General features: G+C 41.2%; 1 protein-coding gene across 4 annotated transcripts in view; it reads right to left on the bottom strand.

The window, feature by feature from the left end:
* Nucleotides 1-13308, bottom strand: part of MECOM (MDS1 and EVI1 complex locus) — a 90135-nt gene that overhangs the window by 26133 nt on the left and 50694 nt on the right. For all 4 annotated transcript variants that reach the window (XM_023753907.1, XM_006088879.2, XM_006088878.3 and 1 more), the window contains exons 7-8: nucleotides 8129-9485; nucleotides 5410-5497 (exon numbers count right to left, since the gene is read on the bottom strand). In XM_023753907.1, coding sequence (XP_023609675.1) covers nucleotides 5410-5497; nucleotides 8129-9485 — 1445 coding nt within the window. The remainder of the gene's footprint in view (nucleotides 1-5409; nucleotides 5498-8128; nucleotides 9486-13308) is intronic.

Raw genomic sequence — 13308 nt, 5'->3', positions numbered from 1 at the left:
AGGGCATATACCTTGGTTGCGGGCACATCCCCAGTAGGGGGTGTGCAGGAGGCAGCTGATCGGTGTTTCTCTCTCATCGATGTTTCTAACTCTCTATACCTCTCCCTTCCTCTCTGCAAAAAATCAATAAATATATATTTTTAAAAAATGTGTGTTATTATTCCAAATGCAGTAAGATGGCCTAATAATCTTTCAATAAAATTCAATAAATATTTATGACGGCATTCACCTTGCACTGATTAAAAACTGTGTGAAGGGACATGTTAAGTAAAATACAAAAACATACAAAAATTGTAATTTTCAGGTTTTCCCATAAAATACCACTACCAAGCATTTATATATCTACTAGTGGCCCAGTGCACGGATTTGTGCACATTGAAAGGAAATTAATTAGAATTCCTGGGGGGGGAAGGGGCGCTGCGGCTCAAAGGGTGTCTGCAGAGTGAGCGAGTGGGGTCCCTCCAGCAGGTGGGGTTCCTTGGCCTGGCCTGTGGGGATTGGGCCAAAACTGGCTCTCTGACATCCCCCGAGGGACCCCAGAGTGAAAGAAGGCATTCTACAAAGTTGCTGTCATACAGGGTGTGGGACGCAAACACAAGTGTGCAATAAACTAGATTTGGGGCCGACAGTGCTCCAGCAACAACATAACCCACAGCCAAAGGTGGAATCATGTGGCCCTGCAAGGAATCGGGCTTCCTCCTCTCTGGTTTCGGGGTGCATCACCTGAGAACTGCCACTGCCAAGTCACCGCAGCTCGGAAGCTCCTGCGTTGAGTGTCTGTCCCCTGGTGGTCAGTGTGTGTCAAACCTACCAGCTGGTCGGATGGTTGTTTAGCCTTTTATATATATAGATTTATAGGTTTCCCCTAAAGCAGCGGTTCTCAACCTGTGGGTCGCGACCGCTTTGGGGGTCGAACGACCCTTTCACAGGGGTCACCTAAGACCATCGGAAAACACATATATAATTATATATTGTTTTTGTGATTAATCACTATGCTTTAATTATGTTCAATTTGTAACAATGAAATTGGGGGTCACCACAACATGAGGAACTGTATTAAAGGGTCGCGGCATTAGGAAGGTTGAGAACCACTGCCCTAAAGCCTTGATAATATGTGTTCTCCTCTTTATAATGGACTAGAGGCCCACTGCACGGATTCGTGCACCGGTGGGGTGCCTCGCATGGGTGCATGATTGGGGCTGGGGAGGGCTCTAGGGTGTGCCTGGCCCGTCTCGCCCAGTCCTGATTGGCCAGAGACTAGCAGCAAGCTAACCTACCGGTCGAAGCGTCTGCCCCCTGGTGGTCAGTGCACGTCATAGCTACCAGTTGAACGGTCGAACAGTCGGTTCGGGTTTTATATATATAGATGGCAGGAGGGTAGTTTACTGACATTCCTGTATATTCACAATGAAATGATACTGCATCCATTAATAATAAGATTTTCCTTAAGTCCTTCCTCATGCCAAGCACCTTGCTAACCATGTTAGTGCATGAACCTGATCCTTGCAGTCACCCTGGTGCAGCTGGAAGGAGTGTTGCCATCACACTGACAGAGAAAGCTCAGCGAGAGGAACTACACTGCTCAAAACCTAGTGAAGCCACTTGCAGATCAGTTATTTCTGGCCTCAAACTCTGGGCAGTTTTTGTTGTAATTAAATGTATATGCCTATAATATCCTTATATGCATTTAGTTATAATTATAATTTGTTTGTTTATAGGTGGGTCTTGAGGCTAGATAGAATTTCATAGAGTAGGAAAAAGAACAAAACAATTCTACTGGAACTTCAGAACATTTGAGGCTGATTTTCTGAGGTTTGATGAAAATAGGGTGACTCAAGTTTCTCCCAGGCCACAATCTCTACATCCCAGTGACATACAGCCATTCCACATGAAAACAGTCATGATGGTTAGAAATTAATGAAATACTTTTGTAGTCATTAGTAAATAGCCACTGCCCCAAACACCCTGAATATCCAACCTACCCTGTTGACCTGTTCTCCTCCCCAAAAACCCAGCAGACTGAGCCCCCTTAGAGCAACTGTAGCATGTACAGCTGGTGTGGGAAGGGCTCCAGAACCCTGCCAGAATGCAGGAGTCCATTCGGATTGGTCAGTCTTCATGACATCCAAAGTATTCAATATTTGATTATCACTCTTGGGTCCTGTTCTAATAGCAACACACAGCAATAGGCAGTCCCTCACACCAGGCATGGCACTCTGGTGTGGAAAGGAAAACCACTGCATGTGATCCCACAGGCATGTCTGCGAAGATCCGAGGGCATGACTGCCCTGCTCTCTGCACTATACAGGAACCTCATCTTTTGTGATCCTTTAATACTATGGGGATATTAAAAGACAGCATATTTTCCCACCGGTGAGGCTCAGGGCACATGCCTCGGTTGAGGGCTCAAAGCCCAGTGTTGGGTGTGTAGGAAGCAGCCAATCAATGATTCTTTTCCATCATTGATGTTTCTATCTCTCTCTCCCTCTTTCTCTCTGAAATCAATAAAAATATATAATTTTAAAAAGATAGCATATTTTCTTACATTCTTTCATTAAAAACAAGTACATACTACATTTGTGACAGTTGCATGCACATGTGAAGTTATTGGTAGACAAAGTCTCCCATCTCTTGAACCAGGAAATTTCCCTTGGCTAGCTAGAAATCTTGAACTCCAGAGAATAGGGACCCTGCATCCAACTCCCTCATCCTATCTAATAAAAGAGTAATATGCAAATTGACCATCACTCCAACACACAAGATGGCCGCCCCTATGTGGTCAAAGATGGCTGCCCCCATGTGGACATAAGATGGCTGCCACAAGAGGGCCAGCAGGGGAGGGCAGTTGGAGGCAACCAGGTCTACAGGGGAGGACAGTTGGGGGGAACCCAGGCCTGCAGGGGAGGGCAGTTAGGGACAACCAGCCCTGCAGGGGAGGACAGTTAGAGGCGATCAGGCTGGCAGGGGAGGGCAGTTGGGGGCAACCAGGCCGGCAGGGGAGGGCAGTTAGGGGCAACCTGGCTTACAGGGGAGGGCAGTTAGGGGTGACCGGGCTGGCAAGGGAAGGCAGTTAGGGGTGACCTGGCTGGCAGGGGAGGGCAGTTAGGGGTGACCGGGCTGGCAGGGGAGTAGTTAGGGGGTGATAAGCCTGGCAGGCAGAAGCAGTTAGGGGCAATCAGGCAGGCAGGCGAGTGGTTGGGAGCCAGCAGTTCTGGATTGTGAGAGGGATGTCTGACTGCCCCTTTAGGCCCGATCCCTTGAGGGGTCCCAGATTGGAGAGGGTGCAGGCTGGGCTGAGGGACACACACCACTCCCCCATGCACAAATTTTGTGCACTGGACCTCTAGTTTTACAGATAAGGAAACTAGAAGCCAGGTTCACTGGATCACTGGAAAATCCCAATAGTTTTTTCTCCATTATGCCATGTACCCATAGCATTTAATTTAGAAGTGCTTAATTACTAGATTTTAAAGATAATCAGAATAGGAAAATAATTTTATTACTGTAATTAAACATATATAACTATAATATCCTTATAAGCATTTAGTTATAATTAGAAGAGAAATTACTAAGAGAGATACATTTGGGGGGCAATATCTGACACTAAATTCATATTATACTCAGGGTAAGGCCCGCAAGCACAATTCAGATCAGCCTAAATATAATATAGTAGCAGTTCGGTGCATGAAATTCACGCACTTGTGGGGGGGTTCCTCACCCCAGCCTGCGCCCTCTTGCACTCCGGGAGCCCTCAGGGGATGTCCGATGGCTTCAGAGGCAGGAGAGGCTCCCACCACCGTCGCTACGCTTGCCAGCTATGAGCCCGGCTCCTGTGTTGAGCGTCAGGCACATCATAGCAACCGGTTATTCCACCATTTGGTCAATTTGCATTTTAGTCTTTTATTATCTATATATATAAAAGCCCAGCAACCAGAACAGCGGAACGACCAGAACGACCGGTGGCTATGATGCACACTGCAGCACCCAACCAGCCTGAACCAGGCCCTGATTTCTCCCTCCACCCCCCTCCCCTCCCGACCTGGCCAGCCCAGCCCCTTATTAGGGGCGGGGCCGGCCGGCCAACTACCCATGGCCCCTCCCCCTTGCTGGCCCGGCCCAATGGGCCCCCATTGGGGTGGGCCATCCAGACCCCACCTATGCACAAATTTGTGCACCAGGACTCTAGTATAGGATAAGTCACTGATAAAAATGTACTATTTTAGAACTTGCTTCTTTTCCATAAAGTAAATGATATCATTCCTTAGCCTTCCTATATAAAATGAATACTAACTGGAATATTTTTAACCCTTCTAATACTAAACTATACATATTTTCCCAGTTTGAAACATAGAGAATCTTTGAGCAATGATAGGTTTCTCCAGCTAACCCAGAAGATGGTATTTCAGCTCTCCTACTCTGCTATTCAAGATTTCGGGAAGGCACTTGAAAAAGTGAAGAAGAGGTAACAGACAGGGCATGGAGGGGTGGTGGAAAAGAGTCATATCCCAAGATAATATAACTTAATTACCTCTTAACTTTCTATGATATAGTGTGCATAAAATTCCACTAATTTTATTAGAGGAGCATGATTTTTGGTTTGAATATACCAAAACAACAAATTAGTTTATAGTTTGCAAGCATTTTCATAAAACTTTTGCTTACTAGCTATATAGAACAGAGCTTGTATCTTTAAAAAAATAAAATATCATTAAATTAAAAAGCCAGATTCAAGATGTTATGTATTTGTTCTTATAATTCTCCACATTTTTATTGATATGTAAACCAGTTTTTAAAAATTGACCCAATATGTAGGAACATAGAGATAACCAATTAGATAACACTACTTCGTATTTTCCTTGCAATGAGAAACTGTATAAATTTTGATAAAGGGACACAACTCCACTCAGCGAATAGCTGTGTATTGTGGTTAATTCCTGAGCAATTACAGAACTTTTCTGGAATGCCCAGTGGTCTCTAGATAAATTCCTCCACCCTGTATGGTAACAACATGTCAGGTAGACGCATTTCCTGCTTTTATCTAAGCACTAAAAGAACCTTTGTGAGTTTGGGATGAGTCACGGTGTATCCCTTTCTTACTATCAGTAACTTTTAAGCACAAAAGACAACGTCAATATTTATTCTCTTAACTGAATTTTGCTCAGTACAAAATACACTTTAGTCAATAGCAGACTATCACTGAACACCAAAAGCATGATATCTTTACACATTTTAATTACTTTTTCTTTAAAGAGTATGGATTTTAATTCTGCTAGAATTTCCTGTGTTCTTCCACACCAGCGTCATAGGAAATCCTAATGTTCTCAAGATTTCTTTTCATTTCATTGCACCTGCTTTTCAGGATCAACAAGTTAGTTTACAAGCTTCAAGTCTCCAATCCAAAATACTTACTTGTGGGTGAAATAAGAATCCTGGAGAAGGTCTCAAGTATTTCTCTTTTAAAGCTTCAAGTGGGTCAGTTAGTTTTCTTTTCTCTACTCTGAAAGGTTAAAATTAGATTTGGGATATGAATCAGACTCATATATCAATTACTACATAATCACTGACATTTAAAACAGCTCACAGTAAAGCAAATGGTAGGTTTCTGGGAAGCACACTAATAAAAATATAAAGACATCTGTTCAGTTCTTAAAGAATACTTACGGCACTTCTAGGCATGCAAAGAGAGGAGGTCCTATTTATGTGGAAAAATCCTATTGAATGACTAGTCATTCTAATGAGGAAATATTTTTAAAAAAATGAAGAGTCATGAAATCAGAGGCAACTGGTGATAAGTCTGTACCTTTCCACTCACTTTGTAGACAAGAATGCTTGGTGACTTTGAAATCGTGAGGACAGGGTTCATTTTGAAAATTAAAATTATTTTCTACCAAGAAGGTGCTCCCCCAAATATTCATAATATCTCTTCCATATTTGCCAATAATGGCAGGAGAGTTTCTAAGCATACTGTACACCCTGCTAGCCACTCTTTGAGGTGTAAGCATCTTCTTTTGGATGCCACTGCTGATAAACAGGGCAGGTGAAGGGGGGAGGGGAGTGGGAAGAGGATGAGGATCTATTTGAAGATAGACAGCGACATCCAAAACTTATATATATAGCCCTCTGCATTAGAAATGTTTGTCATTCTATTTTCTATTAAGCATATAGGAAATGACATGAGTTGAATTATTTATTTTATCAACTGTGGGTAAGTTTCTTTTAAAAGCTTGAATAAGTACACTTTTAAAATAGAATCAAAATGAATAAAAACAGCTACCACTGCTTGAAATTTTATATGTGCTAGTTCTGCATACACTATTTCACTTATTAAAATAGGAGCTCTTCTATCCTTTTGATGGGTGAAAAAATATTTAAGACAGGAAAAGATGAGATTTCAACCCAGTTTTTATACTAAAATGGGTGTAGTCCTTTCCCAAGTTTGGTAGAATGACAGGCTTAAGGTCTTAACTGAGGCAAATACCAGAGAGAAGATTGAGATAAGAGTAAGCAAAAGTAAAGTTAGGAGGTGGTAGACACGAATATAATGGGTTAATGAATGAACTGAAAGTCCATTTCATTGGGAGGGTCTAAGAAAGAGAGTGTGAGAAATTATCTTCACAAAAGATATATCACTGAGTTGAAAATACAACTCTATTGGCAATGTGTAACAGACAATCTACACACAAAACATGGCAGATCTGTTTTCCCTTCTTTTTCCTTCTCTAGTAATGGGTCTGCCACAGGAATTAAAATTAATATATAATAATTTTTAGGGGGGGGGAGGTACCCAAGCATGATATACTGATGGCTCTGATATATTTTTGATAGTCCTTTTTTATTCCCCTTGTCATGTTCAAGTAAAAGTATCCCTTAACATACTAGCAATGTTTCTTGTTTAATGTGTTGTAGATAATATAGGTTGAAAAAAGTTTTAAATAATAAATTTTGTAACTCTAGAACCTATTAAGCAAAAGGAATTCAATAAATATTATTAAATGAAAGAATAGTTTTTCTCTTGTCCTGGCTGGGTAGTTCAATTATTTAGAGCATCGTCCTGATACACCATGGTTATGGGTTCAATCCCTGGTCATGGAATATACAAGAATCAATTGATGAATGCATAGTAGAACAAAAAATTGATTCTCTCTCTCTCTCGCTCTCTCTCTCTCTCTCTCTCTCTCTCTCCATCTCTTCCTCCTTCCCTTCCTCTCTCTCTCAAATCAATTTAAAAAAGATTGCCTCTTCATAAAAGAGAACCTGACAAAAATATTCAAATACTTTCAGCTTAAATAATTCCAATAAATAAGTATCTATATCTTCCATTAACTCCTGATGATGTTCAAGATTTGGTTGAGAAAGTAAATGTGGAAGTGGTAATATTTAAAATACATAATAAACATAATTACTGTTATTCATACCTTTTAAAGAAAACTAGTATTTAAAAACTAAATCATTCTGAATGGTCAAGTGACTGTTACAGTATGCTGCATAACAAGCTTTTTATTAAGCATATATGTGTCCCCCAAAGAATTTTTGGATGCATTCAAGGAAAGTGGATAATGAAAGCATTAAACAAAGATGTGTTTTCTTAAGCCAACCACTCACATTATATACAAAACATTTTTGTGATTAATATTTCACTTACTTGGGGCTCCTAACAGATTTATTTAGAAACAGAATATGAACAGTGTTTATCAAGGATTGTTGGTAGGTTGACAAAGCGTAAACTCTTGCTGTTCTGTGTCCCATCTCATTCCAAATAACCTGACCCATTTAAGTACCCACACATATTTGCATTAATCCGTCAGGAGCCTCATTCTTCCGCCACTTGACAACTTGCTTTAAATATGACTTTCCCATATTTTCCACTTTAAAAAGAGTGTTTAAAAATAAATTTATTGTCAAGGGAAAGAACTCTGTGGGTCTATTCCAAAACCCCAAATTCAGAGTCATCCAAAAATAAGTCCAAACTTCAACTTTCTGAATAAAAACGAATTTACTCGCTCAAAAAAACTTCACTTTCTGTTTTATTATAATAATTAACATGGTTTGTTAAACACTGTAACTCCATACCGTAAACACTAGCTTTCATGCCCATGTTCACATTTAAACGCTTCCCATCTACCCTTACCTGTAGATAGGGTCCATGAAGAAAGGAGTGGGTCTCGCATGCTGCAAGGAGCCATCTGATGCAGATCTTGGTTCAATGTTGCTTCCTTTCTTTTCCCCAAACACATGGTTTTTTCGAGGCTCAGTAAGCTTTGTCCCACTGGCTCTACTCCTACTGCCCATACTTAGATCCAGGGGCTGGTCTTGACTTGTGGCTGGCGTGGCTGAAGGCTTGGAGGGCACTGGAGTCAAGGGCTTCTCATCCTTTCGCTTAGTGGTGAGATCAAAGGGAGACTCAGAGCTTCCCTTCTGCAGTTTCTTTACTTCACTTGGTGATTGGGGTTCCATTTTCAAGGGTAACGATCTCAAGTCTCTATCAGGAAATGGGTACATTGACTGAGAGAATGCTGGAAAAAACGGGAGGGGAAACATGGAAGGGTAAGGTAAAGCTCCAACTTTTTTGTCTTGCAGCCCCACCAGTCCTGTTGAACCAAAGTATTTTTCAGCAATAGAAGCAATAGCCTTTATAGAATCATTCACAGCTCCTGACACCGCAGTTTGCTCCTCTAAAGATGGTGAGAAAATGGAATGATTGCTGTATTCTTTCTTATTATGTATTGAAGCCAGATTCTGAAGAGGGCTTACTTTGTCTTTGAACATTTTACCATTTTCTTTAAATTTTTCTTTATCACTTTCAATGTCACTTTCCAGATCAGAGCCCGAGGTTGTTTCCAGGTCACTGCCACTTGGCGTACTGACATCATCAAGGTCACTACTCTCTGACTGGTCACTGATTTTCTCAAGGGGCCTCTCTCCAGAGGACCTCTCGGGCTGGAGCTCCACTGGCTTATTGTCCCCTACAGGTGGGTGTTTAGATAGTGCCTTCAAAATATCCTGTGTAGCTGGCAGTATCTGAGGATGTGTCATGAGGGGACTTTGACTTTTGTTTGTCTGTTCAGTACTTGATAGTCCTTTAACAGGAGAACTAGCAGGTATCAAAGGAGGCCTGTGGTACAAGCCGGAAGGAAACAGACCAGGGAAGCTAAAAGAAAATCCAGGAGCTGTTGGAAAGGTAAGACCAGCAGGGTGCCGATTGGCACCAAAATAGTCAGCAAGGCCCGGGTTGGCATGACTCATATTAACCATGGACGTTTTATCCATAGCTGGGGTTCCAGGAAGTGAAATGCCTTGGCCAAAAAATCCACCTGCCGCAAAGTGGTTCTTGCCCTCACAAAACCTCCTGTGCTTATTTAAGGAAGACGTAGTGCTGAACATTTGTCCACAGTCTTTGCACTTGATTTGGGTTCTGCAATCAGCATGCATGCGCTTATGACGACAAAGGTTTGAAAACTGAGTATAGGATTTATGGCAGACCTCACCTGTGTGCAAACAACAAAAAAGAATCTCAGGCTTTATGGCAATTGCTTCTGAATTTAGCAAGTATCACAAGTGGTTTACCCCAAATTTCAATTAGGAAGCCAGGACTAGATGTTGGAGGCACCAAGCTGGGTGCTCCGAACACAGAAAACCCCGTTTCACTAGATTCCAAAGCAAGGCATCCAACCTGACAAATGTCTTGAGGCAGCACAATTATTTCATATATATAAGAATATTCTTATCATCCCCATTGCATAATATGTGGCATCATATTTTTGTCTTTGAATATTCATGAAAAAGTCAAATCCCAGCAGACATTGACTTCCCACGCAATTGCTGCTCTAACAGAAGCTTTCAAATGAACGTCTTTAGGCATAACATGAAACATAACAGGAACCCCTTCAACAGTTTAGACCATTTAAAGAACTCTATATTGTAGGCACCAGAACAAAATAAAACAGCCTTCCCCTCAACCAGAAACTTCACCTTTATTCCCTCTCCCCTTGGGGGAAAAAGCCTGTGACTGCTCTACCATTATTTAATTTGAATTATATCATATGCTCTCATCATTCACACATCAAAGCCACACAACAATGCACATTGTGTATTCTGAGACATTTTTAACAATCATTTTCATGATTTCAGAAAGACTGACATAATTTACAATGGCTCTATTTTAAGCCTGCAAAGGAAACTAAATTGAATGTAGCCCATCCTGCATTGCTGGTTCCCATGAACTATGATCACGTCCTCTGACTTCCCCTCACACCAGTGGTTGTGCTAACCTTCCTGCATTTATGAAACCCCTGTGCTTGGGAAACATGTCCACTTGTTGTCATATCTTCACCGGTTATCTCAGGGCTTGCCTTCTCTGTGCTATAGCCAACTACGGTAAAGCGGGGGGGGGGGGGGGGAGGCATTGGGGAGGCACTCTGAATGCTCTGGGCCGGAAAGAACACAGCAGTGGGTGTGGCTGGGAAATAACCCTCTTCACTGAGAATTTGCAAAAACAGTAGCACATCTTCCTCCTCGAATATGGAATATGTGCGAACAGATCTCAGTATATTTTAAGACCAAACTCGGTGAGCCTTGAGAAGTAAGAATCCCACTGACTTACTTCATGGTGCAGTGGGATTATAGGATCCCATTTCCTAAGCATCCCATTTTTATTTTACTTTAGTAAAGATGAGACCACTTTATATGGGAGCTTAATGTAATGCTCCTGTGCAGGTTTAATAGATGCAGAAATATGATATGCCTCCTTGGTAATTGTTGAAACAAATTTATAGAAGAAATTAAATTGAAGACAAAACATAACATTTATGGCTTTCCTGTGATGGCTGTCCTTCAGCAGAGAGTGGCTGAGCCCCTGAGTCAAAGCAATAATAATTAAAAAAATAAAACTCACGCAAAGGAGATTTTACAGACCTTCAGTCACCTAAAACTCACCCAGAACTTGGATGATCCCACACAACACCAATAGGATGCAACCAAGTGATTCCATATCTAGCTCTTTTATTACTAACAGTTAAAATGCATGACTACATATATCAGTGTGCTTAGTAATATGAAAGGAGTTTTCAACTGTGGGATGATTCATAACATTGTTGAGAAGCATAATAAGCATCTTAACGGCAAGAGAAGTGAGTGATTACTTTTCAAATCATTATTCTGGAATATATTGACCAGAGTCTCCATTAAAAGTATATACTAGTTAACCATATACAATATGTATGTGTGTATAACAAATTCATATATATATACATATATATATATGAATTTAAATAGTATATATAATTAAATTCTTTGATATACTAATCAAAACCATATGACGTAGAGGGTAGAAGCAGGAGACTTTCACCAGTTATACTAATTCAGCTATGAGCAATAACAAGAAATAGTAAATGAAATGTTGGAATTATAAACGTACACTCATTAAGAAAGCGACACCTCCCCTCTGGCCATTAAAATGTCTTATGGGTAGTCAACCAAGGTGGAAGCTTTTGAAGGGTTTGCAACTTTTTCGCAAAGGACTGTTGCCCTGCACACTTCTTTCTGAGAGCTCAAGGCATCTAGGAAAATCAAGAGCTTCTCTCTATTGAAGTAGAAGGTGCATTCGACTGCCCTGGCTGTCCCGTGTGACCCGGATGAGCGGTGCCTGTGAGCGACCTCAAGAACACGGCATCTGGGATGTTTCCTTAGGCAGAAGCATTGCTTTTCTCACTTGAAGGCCTGGCCCACCACAAACCACCAGGCCTGCAGGTAAACGGCTCAATTGATGTTGAAATCTCTGCTCTACTGTAATTTGCTCAGTAATAACGAATTAGCCAGCAGTTAACATTGCGTTTTTCTACTTATTAAACAAATTAAGAGGTATTTTGAATATATTCAGCCTATTAGAGCATGTGGTTTCTATTTGGGAAGCTGGAGGTTTCTGTAAAGCAGTGAGTAATTACCTTAGCGATGGTGACTTTGGGCTCAAGCTTGGCGGTGCACTGTAATAAGAGACAGTTGCCATAAACACACCAGTGGGGGTACAGCGTGGTGTGTGGCCTTCTGGTGAGAAACAGATATCAACTCTAGGTGAACCTCCTCCACCCCAAAGCCTCCACACCAACTCCTCTTTTGTTCTGAAATTACATGGCTATTATTCATAATTACCCCATGGTTCTCTGTCAGATTTTGTATTTGAAGAAAGCCATCTGCTATTTAAATTTACCAATAATTACTGAAAATACATTCATGGGAAATCATTTGTGCAATCTAATTGGAAAGGGACACCCTATAGCACTTTAAAGTGAAATACTTGACTTCAGCACAATTAAAATTCCAGATCCCAGAATCTCAGATGATAGCAGGCTGTATTTTCTGACTTTTATTTTAAATAATAGAGAAAGCGTTCAATGGGGGTTGCTAATTTTTTGTGGTCTATTTCACTTCTCCCCCCACCCCACCAAAAATTAATACATTTATTAAAAATGTATTTCTGAAAAATCAGAAATAATTGAATTACTTACGCCTGTAGTATTTGCAAGGACATTGTTAGAGCATTGCAAGCTAGAGTCTTGCTTTTTTGGAGACAAGAAGTCTAAAATTTCTATTGTATACTTTATTTCCTGCAACTTTCAACAGAGCTTCCCCAAGGGAGGCCAGAGCACCCTTTTGTTTATCAGCTAGTCCTCTTCTCCCCACCCAGGGAACATGTGAGCCAAACGGGACTCTAGTGTAAGCTGGAAAAGGAAAGGAAAGCTCTGTTGGTGCTTAGAAGCACAAAAGAGGGCTGTGTCAAGGCCAAATGGAGGAGGGCTAGTCTCTGGCATCTCCACGTTGGCACTGAAAATTAGGTTTTTTTCCATTAGGTCCTGTAGTAGTGTCTCCTATACCTACTACAAACCATTGAGTATTTGTCAAAAACACTGTTTTGCAAGGGTTCCCAAGTCAGAGATGGTGCCAACAACGAAGTATGCTTCAACCAGTCCTAAGCTTATCTGGATCCAAAATCAGTCTTGACGTTTGTAGCACAGTTCAATGAGTCACTGTGTTTACATGCCCAGCCGAGCAATGGATCAAAAGGAGTCCAGAGTTGCTGCCCAGATGGACTGAGAGCCACTGGCTTTCCTGATGAAATATTTCAGCACAATACAGAGAACAGGAGTGGGTGGACTGCAGAAGAACCAAATGAAGGCTTTATTTTGCTTTATTTGAAGTGTGTTACTAAAGTGTTCAGATTGCACGAAAACACACAAACCACTGCCTTAAATCTGCTTGAGTGCAGGGAGTTACAGATGCAGGGTGTCCAGCAGCAGAGTGAAAATGTTCTGCTTT

The sequence above is a fragment of the Myotis lucifugus genome, unplaced genomic scaffold, assembly GCF_000147115.1.
Source record: "Myotis lucifugus unplaced genomic scaffold, Myoluc2.0 scaffold_53, whole genome shotgun sequence".
Classification (NCBI taxonomy): Eukaryota; Metazoa; Chordata; class Mammalia; order Chiroptera; family Vespertilionidae; genus Myotis; species Myotis lucifugus.
This window is presented reverse-complemented; position numbering and strand designations above follow the sequence as displayed.